Here is a 14,027-nt window from a genome sequence, read left to right on the forward strand (position 1 = left end):
CTGTACTCACCACCATGAGCCACGGGAACAGCATGTAGCCAATAGCAGCGGTCACGCGGATGTTGGTCAGCTCCCGGCCCATGCAGTAGAACAGGTTCTCTGGGTCCGACAGCGAGTCCACTTTGACACCAAATGCCGACGTCGCTATCACGTCGTTGGTAATGCGAGTGAAAAAGTCCTTCGCCTCCACTGTCAGAACGTCATCCTCACTGGAAGAAGCTGGAAGAAAACGATGTAAAAGAAAATGTTTGTCCTCAGTTCTCTTCAAATTTCAGGTTTTGGTTTGACTGGGAGAGTACAGCAACGGAATCTCTCCAGTGTCCAACAGTAGCATCTGTTTCTAGTTTACGTAACGCATGTTGCTTCAGACTTACGAGTGACTGTAATGGGACATTTGAGATACGTAATATATACCAATATATAGCAGGAGATACGATTTATATACTTACTTAACGCTAAATAAATGATTCAACAACCAGTCAAAATTTCCCCGGAACGTTTCTCTAAGGTAGTCGACAGGTATGTTAAAATGAATGAAGAAGAATATTCTGTAAGAGGCTAATTTCTCTTTCTCTGTAATGTGCCTTAATCTGTCGATGTGTGTGGGCCCTGGGCAAAGTCGACACTGCCAACTATCCTCTGGATCTATTTGAATCTTGTTGAGAAATGACAGTGGAAATAAACTACCCTCTCCTGCCAGACAATGAAGACCGTTAATACGTTTACGTGCCTTTTTTACAATAATTTTAATTGCAAATGTTAGTAGGTGCCCCTCCATGTGCTACAGAAGTAAAAAATTCAGTAATTATTCTTTTGTTTCGGGAGATTTCTACAAAACGTCCTTGCAAAAACAGTGTTAGAAACAATATCTGACTGTTTTTGCCCTAAAATTATTCTGGGTCTTTTACCTAAACATGTTTCGATACGTTCAAGTGCATCTTTACTTCGTATCTGAATACATATTTGAATAATAACAGTAATGCTTTTATCTGAAAACTAAATCTTACTGTTATTACTATTTATATTGCAGTTTTAACTAATTTCAAAACTTCGGATCTGAAATTAAGATTCACTGATGCTTGCACTGGGATGGTGAAACATGTATGGAAATAAGGATCAAGAAGAATATTTAGGCTTTTGCAACAGGTATTCTCCATTCCTGTAACTGAAAACTTGCGATGTTTAATGATGGGCGAAGGGTGAAATATTGCCAGGGCCATGACCAAGGGAAGTTTTTAAGAACTTCTTACTGATAATGCAGCTGACAATTCATGAGAACGGTTTTAGAGAACAACAAAACGAAATATGCCAGAAACTTACAAAGAATGGTAGATAGAGATGAAGGAATGCTTCATAGCGGAAGTAAATGAAGGGCAGCTTCAACTATCGGAAAAAGGGGTAATCCTAAAAGAAAAGTAACAAGTTTTAGATAGGCGCTACACTTTCTCTTGGAATTTTGGAATAAACATAAAAAGCGCATCGCACCTTTTAATACCTCGCTTCGAATATAACATGTTACGAAACCGCTGTTTCTTTTCGATACAACTTCTCGAAAGCTTTATCTTTACATCCTGATCCATTTACGACCACGTTAGCAATACTGTATAGAAAAGAAGTAGAAAGCAATGTTCAAAAATTGTATTCAGCAGTGGTGGCAATCTGATACTTAATTTTAATCTAAATGGAGTAATCAGCCTCAGACTGTCAATATTCGACTAAAATACGTATGATAACGAAAGAATGTTGCCGAAATGTACCGAAGTTCAGAAAATGAAGGTAGTGTTTTCAAAATAGAAGTGCCCATTGCTCACCTTTGTATACAGCTGTTTCTTTCCATAGATAGTCGACCATCTGCTGTCCGATTTCAGTCATCAACACGAACATGTTTTTCATCTTCATTGAAGTGAATGCTGGGCTCAGTGTGGTCCGTACATCATGCCACTCTTTTCCTAAGGAGAGGTGTAAATAAAATTCTTTTACTATTATTCTTATTCATAATGCAGATACATACAATTCCTAAGTAGTGTAGCTGTAAAAGTGCTGGTGAAGTCTGCATTGTTGCCAGATTTCCTCCCTTTCCCTCCACATCCCCATTCTCCATATGATGCCATCAATGACATCAAGCATAGTAACAAGATTTTCCCCCCTACAGACATCTCTGACACACGTCATTTATCCTATGGGTAAAATGGCCGGAAATTGAAAAGTTGTTAGGACATTCAAATTAGTCACTGTTTTTCCCCACTCCTATGATGTCACTAAAGAAGCAGGATACTTGTCCTAAGTGTAAAGTAGTGGTAAATTAGAAAACTCAATATTGGCTGCGCCAGTTAGCTGAGAATCTGACCACAACCACCATAAAGGCTGCGCCAGTGTACCAAGTTCTGCCATCTTGTATTCTGACGTTACATGACTGCTCCAGTAACTGTAGATCAACTATCTCGAATACTGACTTCACAGAGCTGTGCCAACATTCCCTGGTCCACCATCTTAGATTTTCATCAAATATTATAAGTGTCCATCTTGGATTTTTTAATTTCATACATCATAGGAGTGCGGAAACTCCTGATTGCTTGGAATTTCCCTATTATTTTCAATTTCCCTCCAATTTTTTCTTTCCTGCCATTTTATACATAGTGCAGTTGGCCTATGTAACAGAGCAGAGTGAGGGTAAGAAATCTCAGTGTTATTCAATAAGTGCAAAACATAAAAAATTATCACATTATTACTATAGAATAGCCGTTTATTGTTGAAAGGGATAAGAAAATACGATAATACTATCACTAATGATGAAAAAGGTATTGGTCTGTCTTCCCAGATTCACTTATAATTTGGTATCCTATTTTTTAAATGTGACGAATCTTTTCATATCATTACCAAGCAGTAGTCAGGCCATAACACTGATTGGGAGCAATGACCTGTGCACAGGGATTTCTTGCATTTAGCATGATACAACATGAAAGTGGTGGGTTTGAAGCTTACAGTACAAGAATATTATGAAAGCACACAGTGTAAATGCTTTTGACTACAGTAGCTGAGGAAGTCAAGTACCAACAAATCAGCAGTATTTCCAATACTTTACTGAATATAAAAACCAATCTTAATTTAATTATAGTAATTCAGTGCGTTCGTTTCACTGTTTAAAGTTCTCCCGACGAAATGAATGTTGCTGTGCTTTCGACTGCTGCATCTAAAGGAGTCGCTGAAACTATGCAACGTTACAACGAAAGAATTGATCGTCATCTTTAGGTGATGTTTCTGAGTATTTGTGGACGCCCAGCAGAGTGCATGGGAGGTAAGCAGCGACTGTCAGGTGTTTCAACACTGTCTCTTAATGCGTGGTGAAGGTGAAGTTGAGCTGCCGAGGCTGAAGGCCCAAAAACGCCAGAAGTAATCAACAGTACTGAGAATTTCGTGTAATGTTTTTGCTCCTTGTTTGTTGTTTCTTAAGAATAATACTGCTTCTTCAATTCCAAGTGACTAACGTGTCGAGAGATGTTAACTACAGAACGTCATACAACCTGTTCTTAACATACTAATGATGAGTATCTACTTATGTAAACATTTTTTGCCAGCAGTTCTGAAAGCAATACAATTTAATAGTCGTTAGTGACTTGTAGGTCCCGTCACTTTACTGTCTTGACTATCACAGACTAAATAATGACTAATTGGTGTATTAATTGATACCATATTTTCATGGTAAATGTCGTTCTGACTGGCAAATGTCTTACGATCTTGCCATGTGCTAGAGGTTAGTGATACTTGCTTTGAGGTTTTTTCCTTCAAAAATGCATTATTCTCCACAAAGTACAGCAAACTGGTCATTTTCCATTATATGTAATGGTTTAGTAAATACTTTACTCCCAACATCAATCATGAGCCAAGGACCTTCGCAAAGTGTTTGATCGGCTGAAATTCACTGGAGTGCGCAACTTTGGGGATTACATTACAACGAAGCCGATATATACCGCGCTTCGGTATCGGTCGTCACGAGGTGATGTAACATCATTCGTGAAAGGTCTGAGCTCTGTTTCACTCTTCAAGCATATGAGCTACAAAAGCGGTATTTTCTGGTCATTCATTCATTCTACATCAAAAATTTCGATTACGTGACAGTAGAAGTTGTTATGTAAAGCACAGGGATGACGTTTTGGGATCTTAATTATCTGATATTAGTTCAAATGGGTCAAATGGCTCTGAGCACTATGGGACTTAACTTCTGAGGTCATCAGTCCCCTACAACTTAGAACTACTTAAACTTAACTAACCTAAGGACATCACACGCATCCATGCCCGAGGCAGGATTCGAACCTGCGACCGTAGCGGTCGCGCGGTTCCAGACTGTAGCACCTAGAACCTCTCGGCCACTCCGGCCGGCTCTGATCTTAGTTGTTTTCTTCCAGATGGGACTGACGAAAACAAAAGTTATAATACAATTACACATCTATTGCCTCTTCAATCAGAAATAAACACGCATTGTATTTTTGCGACGTTGATGGAGAGGCTTCAGCAACAGTCCCATTAAATGATTCCCACAAATTTTGCTTCAGCGTACCTACTACTGACAAATTACAACACAGACACAACTGAGTAGTTGTTAGATAAACTGATGAATCATCTCACCTTTCAATATGATGAGCATCCGCTGTTGGATGGGGTTGACTTTCTCGCTGTTTATAAAGTCAGCATGATCAGTAAAGTGGTCGAAATCCTTGACTGTAACGGCGCGGATGATTTCCGGATCCCTGATCATGACCATGGACACTGCGAACGAGTAGCCCCCACCGTAGGCGTGAGGCTCGAACTTGTTGTAGAGCTCGATGATGACATCGTGCATTGACCTCCTGGCCAGCACCACGTCCAGCATGTTGCCCACCAGGGGGAGCGGGGCCACGTAGGGCACCCCTTGACGGGCGAACTTGGTGGAGTAGCGGCGCCACCACACGGCCAGCACCAACAGCGCACCCACCACTAGGCCCGACAGCAGCGTCCGCCAGTCAACAGCCATTCTTTCCCTCTGCGAAAGTAGTGTTTCGTTTAACGTAGCGAGGAGCACTGTTGTAGGATTGTGTACATTTAGAGGCCGCTTCTTTTCAGTCAGATACTACTGCTTGGAAGTACGACGAAGGCACTGCTATTTTGGAATTTTTGGGAAGTTAGATACCACAGGAGACTGCCCTCAGGAAAAAAGTAGAAATACTGCGGTTTGCTGCCGCGTCGGCGACCAGGTTATAGACGAAACAGTAGAAGATCTGGCAAGACTTGAACAGCGAAGGAAATTGGGCACGTCAAGCTAATCATTCTGGCATTTGTCTTTAATGACTAACCTAATCCAGGATGGACAGGGGTGGGATTTGAACGCCACTCCCCCTAACTGTGAGTCCAGTGAGCTAAAGACGCCCTAAAATCTGACTGAAAGTAAGATGCAGAATGCAACTAAAACATTTACGTTATAGTCCCAGAAATGAAATATATATATGTTTTACATGCTACATTCTTCTGCACTTTACTGTTTATATTTACCCAGTCCAGTCACATTAATGTCGTCATCGCCTATGTTCGACGTCAATGTGCAATAACCACTCATAGGCGGGAAGTTGTACAAGTAGCAGTGGAGGGTATATAAAGCATGTCAGGGGGACGCGGAAACCAGTGCAGTCGCAATGCGGAAACTGAGCGACCCGAGACACTCAGGGCAGCTGTCTACGGCATGACTCCCTTGTCTGGCACCTCCCAGAACCTCACTAAAACTCTTCCTACAGGTGCGCATTGCAAAAGGTGGTTACTCAGGCTTTTGACAGGTGGTCACATTAATGTGACTCAACCGTGTAAGCCGGCCGGAGTGGCCGAGCGGTTCTAGGCGCTACAGTCTACAGTCTGCAACCGCGCGACCGCTACGGTCGCAGGTTCGAATCCTGCCTCGGGCATGGATGTGTGTGATGTCCTTAGGTCAGTTAGGTTTAAGTAGTTCTAAGTTCTAGGGGACTGATGACCACAGATGTTAAGTCCCATAGTGCTCAGAGCCATTGGAACCATCAACCGTGTAATGTGTGTGTGTGTGTGTGTGTGTGTGTGTGTGTGTGTGTGTGGAATGGTTCAAATGGCTCTGAGTACTATGGGACTTAACATCTTAGGTCATCAGTCCCCTAGAGCTTAGAACTACTGAAACCTAACTAACCTAAGGACATCCCACACATCCATGCCCGAGGCAGGATTCGAACCTGCGACCGTAGCGGTCGCGCGGTTCCAGACTGTAGTGCCTAGAACCGCTCGGCCATCCCGGCCGGCTGTGTGGAATGGCATCATGACAGATAGTAGATCAAACTAATTGTGTGGGCCAAAGGATGTGAATATTTTTCCAATGAACAATACTCTGAAACAGGAAAACGACGCTAAGAGCTGAGAAAAGTATATTCTAGGACGAAATGGCGACTGCAACTAATACTTGGACTTGCAGAGTGACCCCCAGCTGCTGTAAGATTTGTTTTCCCCGCCCCCCTTTCCCAACTGTTAAGGCTTGGGTAGACGTTCCGCTGCTTATTTCATCTAACAACCTTCCATTTTGTCAGGCAGTGCTATTCACACCCCATCTAAACCTCTTTTCCACAGGATAATTTGACGAGGTCAGCGGGGATCGACGCTGCAACCCACGAGCCAGTGCTCAGCAATGCAAAACATCAGCGCAGAGATACTCGGACGCTCACGTCACGTGCCGAATAGACTACCTGCCCCACTGCACAATCACAAGTGGAACCTTCACTGTATGCATGTTTTACAACTGCTTCTAGCTCAGTATCACGTTATGGCGCCTGAAGATAAGCTAAATATCACAACGCAACAGTCAACAAAAATGCAAAAATAAAGTATCAATTTTATTTTTGCCTTGTAATCCTAATTTTTGCAGTATTGGTACATATTTCTTCGTAAAAACTTTTGTCCTGTGGTCTTCAGTCCAGAGACTGGTTTGACGATGATCTCCACCCTAGGGACTCTTTTCCATCTTCCATCTGTGCAGAACCACTGCAGCCTGCATCGATTTGAAACTGGTTACAGTAGTCAGACCTTGGTGGTCCACTACAGTTTTTACTAACTCATTACCGAAGAATTCAGTGATGCCTCAGGATGTGTCCTGCCAGCTGAACCCTTCCATTGCTCAAGTTGTCGTAGAAATTTCTTTTCGTCCCAGTTCGATTCAGTACCATTTAATTATTCGAAATGCTCACACAACGTTCTGCATTCTACTGTAGCACGGCGTCTCAAAAGCTTCTGCAGGGTGGGGCAGAGGAAACGCTCGTTTCTTAAACCGCGGGTTCTCCGCGGGGTACTGAACTTGATCGACCGCTGAGAGACAGTTGAGACAATGGAGCTTCAATCCCTACGGAGCGTTGGAGAGTAGAGCATCGTGAGATCGCGGTCGAGCAATTATTTAGAAACAATGTGGTCACGGTTCAAGGTCTTTTCTGTCGAAAGCTTTATGTCGGATGTCGAGATGCAGTTTCACTATACTCTGATGGATTGCAGCCTTTAGAAGTACTGGTTCTGCGATGAAAAAGAAACCACATGGTCTTCCCTGTTCAGTTCAAATTCCGGAAAACGTAGACAGACTGAGAACGGCATTTCTAGCTAGTCCGAAACGATCTGCTAGGCGATAGGCCCTATCGCTGAATATTACAACTTTAATGGTGATCTCAGATGTCATGTACAAAATAGCGACTGTCCAGCAGTTAAGTGAAACGGATTTTGAACAGTGCAAAGGATTTTGTGGCGTAATGGACGCATGGAAGCTACTCTAAGGAATTGTAGATTTCCCAGTATTCTTGTTTGATGAAGCTCATTTGCATCTGGATGGTTGTATGTCAATGTACAGAACTGTCGGTACTGGGTGTCCGAGAGCTCACAGGAACTATACCAAAACCTTGTCCACAGCTCAAAAGCAACAGTTGTGCGTTACCTCCAACAGAGGGATTGTTGGACCCTACTTTTTTCGGGAGGAAGGAACCGCAGTTACCGTGACATAAGCGCGTTACGTCGAAATGTTAAGCAACTTCCTTCGACCAGAATTTGAAAGAGGTCTAGTGAACATAATAGAAATGTTGTTCGAACAAGATGCTGGAACAGCTCTCATGACGAGATCATCCATGGAAGTGGTTCGACAAATGTTCCCAGGAAATGCCATTTCACGATAAGGTGATGTTCCTTTGCCCCTAGTCTCATCTGACTCGCATTCTGGAGGACAACGTTTCAAATTCGCATCTGGCCGTCCTCATTTAGATTTTCCGTGATTTCCCTAAATCGCTTCAGGAAAACGCCGTGATGGTTCCTTTGAAAGTGCACAGCCGATTTCCTTCCCCCTCGTCCTGATGGGACCAACCAATGAAGGAAGCCCCCCGCTCGTCAGATCTATCTATCTGTGAATTATTTGAGTGGGGCTACTTGAAACCAAGAATGTACGTTGTAAGTGGGCTGTTTACGTTTTTATGTTGGTAACACCACGTAACGCTCTGTATGAAAATCACTGACTGTGCTGTATGAAGTCTGTGGCTGGTTTGCATTGTTGGAATATTCGCTATTGTAGTGTTGGGCAGTTGGAGGCGACATAACAGATTTTACGACCACACTGAATAATCTTCCTAACCCTAGAAACACCAAGGTATTTTAGATTACACGAAGCACCAACCAAGGGCAAATTTTGACTGTGTTACAATAAGTAGTAAATCTTGTAATTTGTTGTAAGATGTATTTATTTTATGTAATTCTGTTTCCATTGAGATATTAGTTTAACAGGAAATAGCGACAACATAATTGAAAGCTTAATTTTTTAACACTCATAGGGTGAATATAACAACCAAGAATGGTCAAATCTTGGTCAATGAAAGTTTGTGTAAACAAGATAAGAAGGTCTGTAATTGAATACAAAGGCTGTTTAAAGTTTCTATGCACTCTTTGATCTATTAACTGAATAATACAGCTTTGTCACCGAGAGAAAGTTTCAAAAACGGAAATGAAAACACTTGCTAAAATACATGTTATTGTACATTGAAAACCCTCGGAAAACACTTTTCACTTGGAGAGAATATTTTCACTTACAGATGACATTTACCTCCTGCACACAAAATGGTTGATTATGAATGAGTCTTACACAGATGGCGCCCATAGCGTCCACATGTTAACTTGGTTTTTATGATGTTGTCTCTTGCTCTCTGGTTACTTGCATACTTCAAGCATAAGTAGCACCTTGCTTTCCTAGTTGGTTCTTCATTTGCAGCAGTTTTGTTTACCTCTAGTTTCTTTCCTAGGATCTCTCCCATCACGCAAGTAATAGGCAACTGGAGTCCTTTCAAATCCATGGCTTGCTCTTGTATGTATGGTTTCAAAAGTTCGTCGCCTAATTCATGGAGATACAGTTTTCTGGCATTTGGTTTCCCTTCATTCCATTTAGGCGCATTCATCTTGAACAGTGTGTATGAGTTAACTGCAGCTATATCAAGTAGGCTGTAGAACATTGACAGTGGCTACCTTCTCGTACCCCTTTTTATAGACTATGTCCTAACCATTTGCTCTACGGCGTCCACTCCTCCCTTAGTGGAATTATAGTACAGGTTTATGTGTGTTTTCGTTTCTGCTGTACCAACTTCTACTCCTGCATTACGATGTTGTGTAGACAACATCAACAGATTTTTCTTTGGTTGTTCCTTTGTGATGTAAGAGACAGTTGTTACTGGCGGCTTCTTAGAAGATGGGTCTGTGAATGCGAATTTGGAGGAATACAGTTCTCTGCCTGCTGTCGCCTTAAGTTCCTGCGGTACATGTTTTCTGTTTGATTTGAGTGTCCCAACCTATGTAAGTTTGTAGTCTTGATAGAGAATGTCCGCCAACTCCACAGAAGTGTAGAAGCGGTCAGTAGTGACAATGTAGCCTGTATTCTTTATTGGTTCCACCAGTCTCTTCACAACCTCAAGAGGACCTCGTTCACTGACAGGTCTATTGTCTTTTCCAGCATACACTTCCATTTTTATTCTGTATCGTTCAGTTGCACTACAAAGCATTCTGAATAATATTCCATATTTTCCAGGTTTGTCTTTGAGGAAAACTTTGAAAGGACAACGACCTCTGAAAAGACGCAACATTTCATCAATTGTATAGTCAGGTCCACTTCTGAAATACTGTGCGAATATTCCATTCAATACTTCAAATACTTCACGCAGCGGCGCAAATTTCTCCCTACACGACTTTCTCACCTCGTGCCTTTATCATCAAAGCGAAGAATTTTCAATAGCTGATATGCTCTTGTCTTACCCATAGCTCCTCTATAAATCGCTCTCCCAATAAATTTGACCATAAATCAGATAAAGAAATGTTGGTGTCCTGGAAAACTCCCATTAGAATTAACATTCCCATCAATGCATATATTTCAGAATCGCTAACGGGAGACACGTTTTCTCCTTCAGCTTCTTCATTTGTATGGTCAAGTATTTACCGTACTAATTCAGGAGTGAAAATTTTTTTAAATGATTCACATATGCTTGTTACTTTCCCAGCACTGGTTAATCCTTGACGTTCACGGACTATGTTACCAAAATCCCTTTTACTATGTCTTGGAGCTTCTGCAAGATACACTCTGTCAGAACTTGTAACATGTATTTGGAGCGTTACCAGCATGGTTTATTTATTCTTCATTGTCCTCCTCTTCTTCACTGGAATCCTATTCTACTTCTGCATGAACTGACTCAGAATCACTTAAATCTGATAAATCATCGTCGAGTAACATTTCTGCAAGAACTTCTGCGCCGTTCAAGCCTCTATAACTCAACTTATAAAATCTACTTTACAATAAAGGTGTCGCTCTACTGTGACAAACTGCTAATAGTAATAATGGCAAGTGTAAAATCAACAAGGAAAGTAAAACTCAACAATTAGACGCTCAACAAACCACTGTAAAACTCATGTTCGAGGTTGCTAACTGAATAAAAGAAAGAAAAACGTACGAGCAAATTTTGCCCATGCTTGGTGGTTGTAGGGAAGATAATAAGAATTATAGTCGCGTGCAATACCAACGACGGGCAAAATGTGCCCTTGGGCGTAAAATTCCTATTTTGTAACAATTATAAAAATTTAACCATAGAAACGTAAAGCATAGTGTATTATAAGGTAACCGACAAATAGAAAAAGACCCAAAAACATAGAAGGATATTTGCCACGACATTTTAAAAAAATGGAAATGTACGGGCCATTTTTGCCCGTGGTTGGTGTTTCTAGGGTTGAAGTCTGTGGCCGGTTTGCATTGTTGGAATATTCGCTATTGTAGTGTTGGGCAGTTGGAGGCGACGTAACAGTTTCTACAGCCACACTGAATAATCTTCCTATTGAAGAGACTAGGAATTTAATGGGCTGAAGATGGCGCAGTTAAGTCTTTATAATTATTATCAACAAAAAGGATACAATATGTCAGAGATCAGAGCTCGACAGCGAGAACACAGACACAACATCAACAAACGTAAGATCAGAAATGCCTATCAATAATTCGTTTGTGTTATTTGATGTTCGAATTCTGAAAAATTCGATTTTCTAAAGCAAATGTACAGTATGTCAATGCAGTAGTAACTGCTTAAAAATGTGTTCATTAAATTACACTCTCAGTAAAATGTAATATCCGATTAATATGGAGTTCTTTCAATTACAGCCGGATATTTCTCATTATATTTGTCTTGTAAATCAAAACCGCCTTTTCTTGCAATGTATTTCTCCCGGGTGCGTTTCGGCTTTTACTTCAAGGCGTCTTTAATGGGATGGTTCTTCGCGTTTTTGGTTGACATCTGCGTTTCCTCTCATCTCGTCACATGCTGGAGGTCGCACTTCCGAATTTTTTTCTTCACAATTTTCCTATTGTTTGTCCCTATTAGTCTTCTGTCAATAGTTGCACACATTTGATGGAAAACTTTGATTTAAAGATATAACCACTGTGAGATCAGTAAATGTCTCTGGATGAGGCGGGGCTCAGGATGAGACACATTCGTATAGTGAACTGGCAGCCATAAGGCCAAACAATGTGAAAATTGTGAAGGAAAAATAAGGAACATAAAAATGTTATTACGTTTCATAAGTGAAGTTACAATGTGACCTGCAGCGTGTGACCAGACGAGAGGAAAAGCAGATAGCAACCAAAAACGCGAAGAACTGTCACACGGAAGAGCCTTAAAGTAAAAGGCGAAACGCATCTGGGAGAAATAAAATACAATGCAGCAAGAAAAGGCGGTTTTTATTTACAGAACGAATATTACTGGGCTTGCTGCACGTGATGACCTCGCGAACTTGTAATTGTCATTATGTTTCTCTGAAACCATTGGAAAAAGAAGGCAAATTCGTTAAAAAGTTATGCTTTTTAGACATTTTTATGCGACTGTAAATCTGATAACTTTATAACGGTTCAACTAGCACGGTCCTGCAGCTGAGAAAAAAAGTTCGAAAATGCGTAAACAGTTTAGGAAAGAAATAGCAAGATCAAAATCAAAGGAAGGTAGGGATAACGACTGATGGCACGAGATACAGCCGTAATGTTCGAAAAAAAATTAATGTAATCTCACGTGCTAGTCTGCTTGAAAGACTGAATTATACTCCTTTAACAAGTGTGTGGTACTTGCTCTCAAGGGTGAAGGATGTCAGACATGAACATCTGGCAGAAAAGGTACCACAAGAAATCAGTATGTAGCGCTATTAAAGCAAATTCATTTTAAACTAATGCTTCGCAGCAGTGTATCTTTGAGATTTAGAAATTAAAATTTATGCCGCAAATAGACATTGGAGTTTAGCGATTAGTTGTTAAATCTTAAAATATGCTGTTACACGCTGAAGCCAAGATAAAGATGTAAACGTATCTTGGACTGTTCCTATCCTTGGTTTCAATTGTTGTGTTCTTATTTCTAATAGCCAACTATGTTACAAGAGAATGCAGAGAGTGTCAAGTGTTTACAGTTCTACGTCCTTGACAACGAAGTACACTCACAGCATAGAATTCACACTTTAAACTACGAGTTACTACAACACAAATAATAGCGAATACTAACAGCGCAGTATCGAATATAAATGAACACTCACCTTCACGATCACTGCACGAGAGTCAACGTGCGGTTTCCAGCGTCTGTTGATATATCGAGCCTCGCCTACGGCCGGCCGCCTGGTGGGGTGGGGTGGGGGCCTCGGAGAGGGGAGGGCGTGACGTCACAGGACGGCTATAATCGCGCGTAGAGCGGCGCGCAGCGCATACTTGCAGCATGGAACACACAGCGTGCAGCGGGCTGTACGTTGATGTGAAGTGTCAAAGGAACAGCGTGGGCGTCCATACATAAGTCCCGACCTGTTATCGCACCTAGCTTAGGGTTGCCATCCGTCATGACACGTCGGGACGGTCACCGTTTATGGATCTTCTTGTCCCGACAAGACCCAATTGAAATGAATACATCTCTTCTTTCGGACATGTCCGAAAGAACAGATACCATTGGTGATCCTGTAGCTCTCGAAGAATTAAATTACAATCAAATCCAGACCATTAGCTGCTTACAAGCGTCGATAAATATCAACGGGGACAGTTTAAGATGTGTGCCCCGACCGGGACTCGATCCCGGGATCTCCTGCTTATATGGCAAATGCTCTATCCAACTGAGCCGTCGAGGACATCCCGGGTTCGATTCCCTGTCGGGGCATACATTTTCAACTTCCCCCGTTGATATTTATCAACGCCTGTAAGCAGCTAATGGTCTGGATTTGATTGTAATTTAATTCTTCGAGTGCTGCAACATCACGAATGGAATGTGTTCGCCGGCCGGAGTGGCCGCGCGGTTCTAGGCGCTACAGTCTAGAGCCGAGTGACCGCTACGGTCGCAGGTTCGAATCCTGCCTCAGGCATGGATGTGTGTAATGTCCTTAGGTTAGTTAGGTTTAAGTAGTTCCAAGTTCTAGGGGACTGGTGACCTCAGCAGTTAAGTCGCATAGTGCTCAGAGCCATTTGAACCATTTGGTATATGTTCTTTCGG

The 14,027-nt window shown here is 41.8% G+C and overlaps 1 protein-coding gene across 1 annotated transcript in view; it reads right to left on the reverse strand.

Moving 5' to 3' along the window:
* The window catches only part of LOC126188109 (cytochrome P450 9e2-like), a 39,754-nt gene extending 26,570 nt beyond the window's left edge, over positions 1-13,184 (reverse strand). The window contains exons 1-4 of the mRNA XM_049929575.1: positions 13,093-13,184; positions 4,624-5,017; positions 1,812-1,949; positions 11-219 (exon numbers count right to left, since the gene is read on the reverse strand). Coding sequence (XP_049785532.1) covers positions 11-219; positions 1,812-1,949; positions 4,624-5,008 — 732 coding nt within the window. The 5' untranslated portion in view covers positions 5,009-5,017; positions 13,093-13,184. The remainder of the gene's footprint in view (positions 1-10; positions 220-1,811; positions 1,950-4,623; positions 5,018-13,092) is intronic.
* Between the last annotated feature and the right edge of the window lie 843 nt (positions 13,185-14,027).

Source organism: Schistocerca cancellata, chromosome 5, assembly GCF_023864275.1.
Source record: "Schistocerca cancellata isolate TAMUIC-IGC-003103 chromosome 5, iqSchCanc2.1, whole genome shotgun sequence".
In the NCBI taxonomy this organism is placed as follows: Eukaryota; Metazoa; Arthropoda; class Insecta; order Orthoptera; family Acrididae; genus Schistocerca; species Schistocerca cancellata.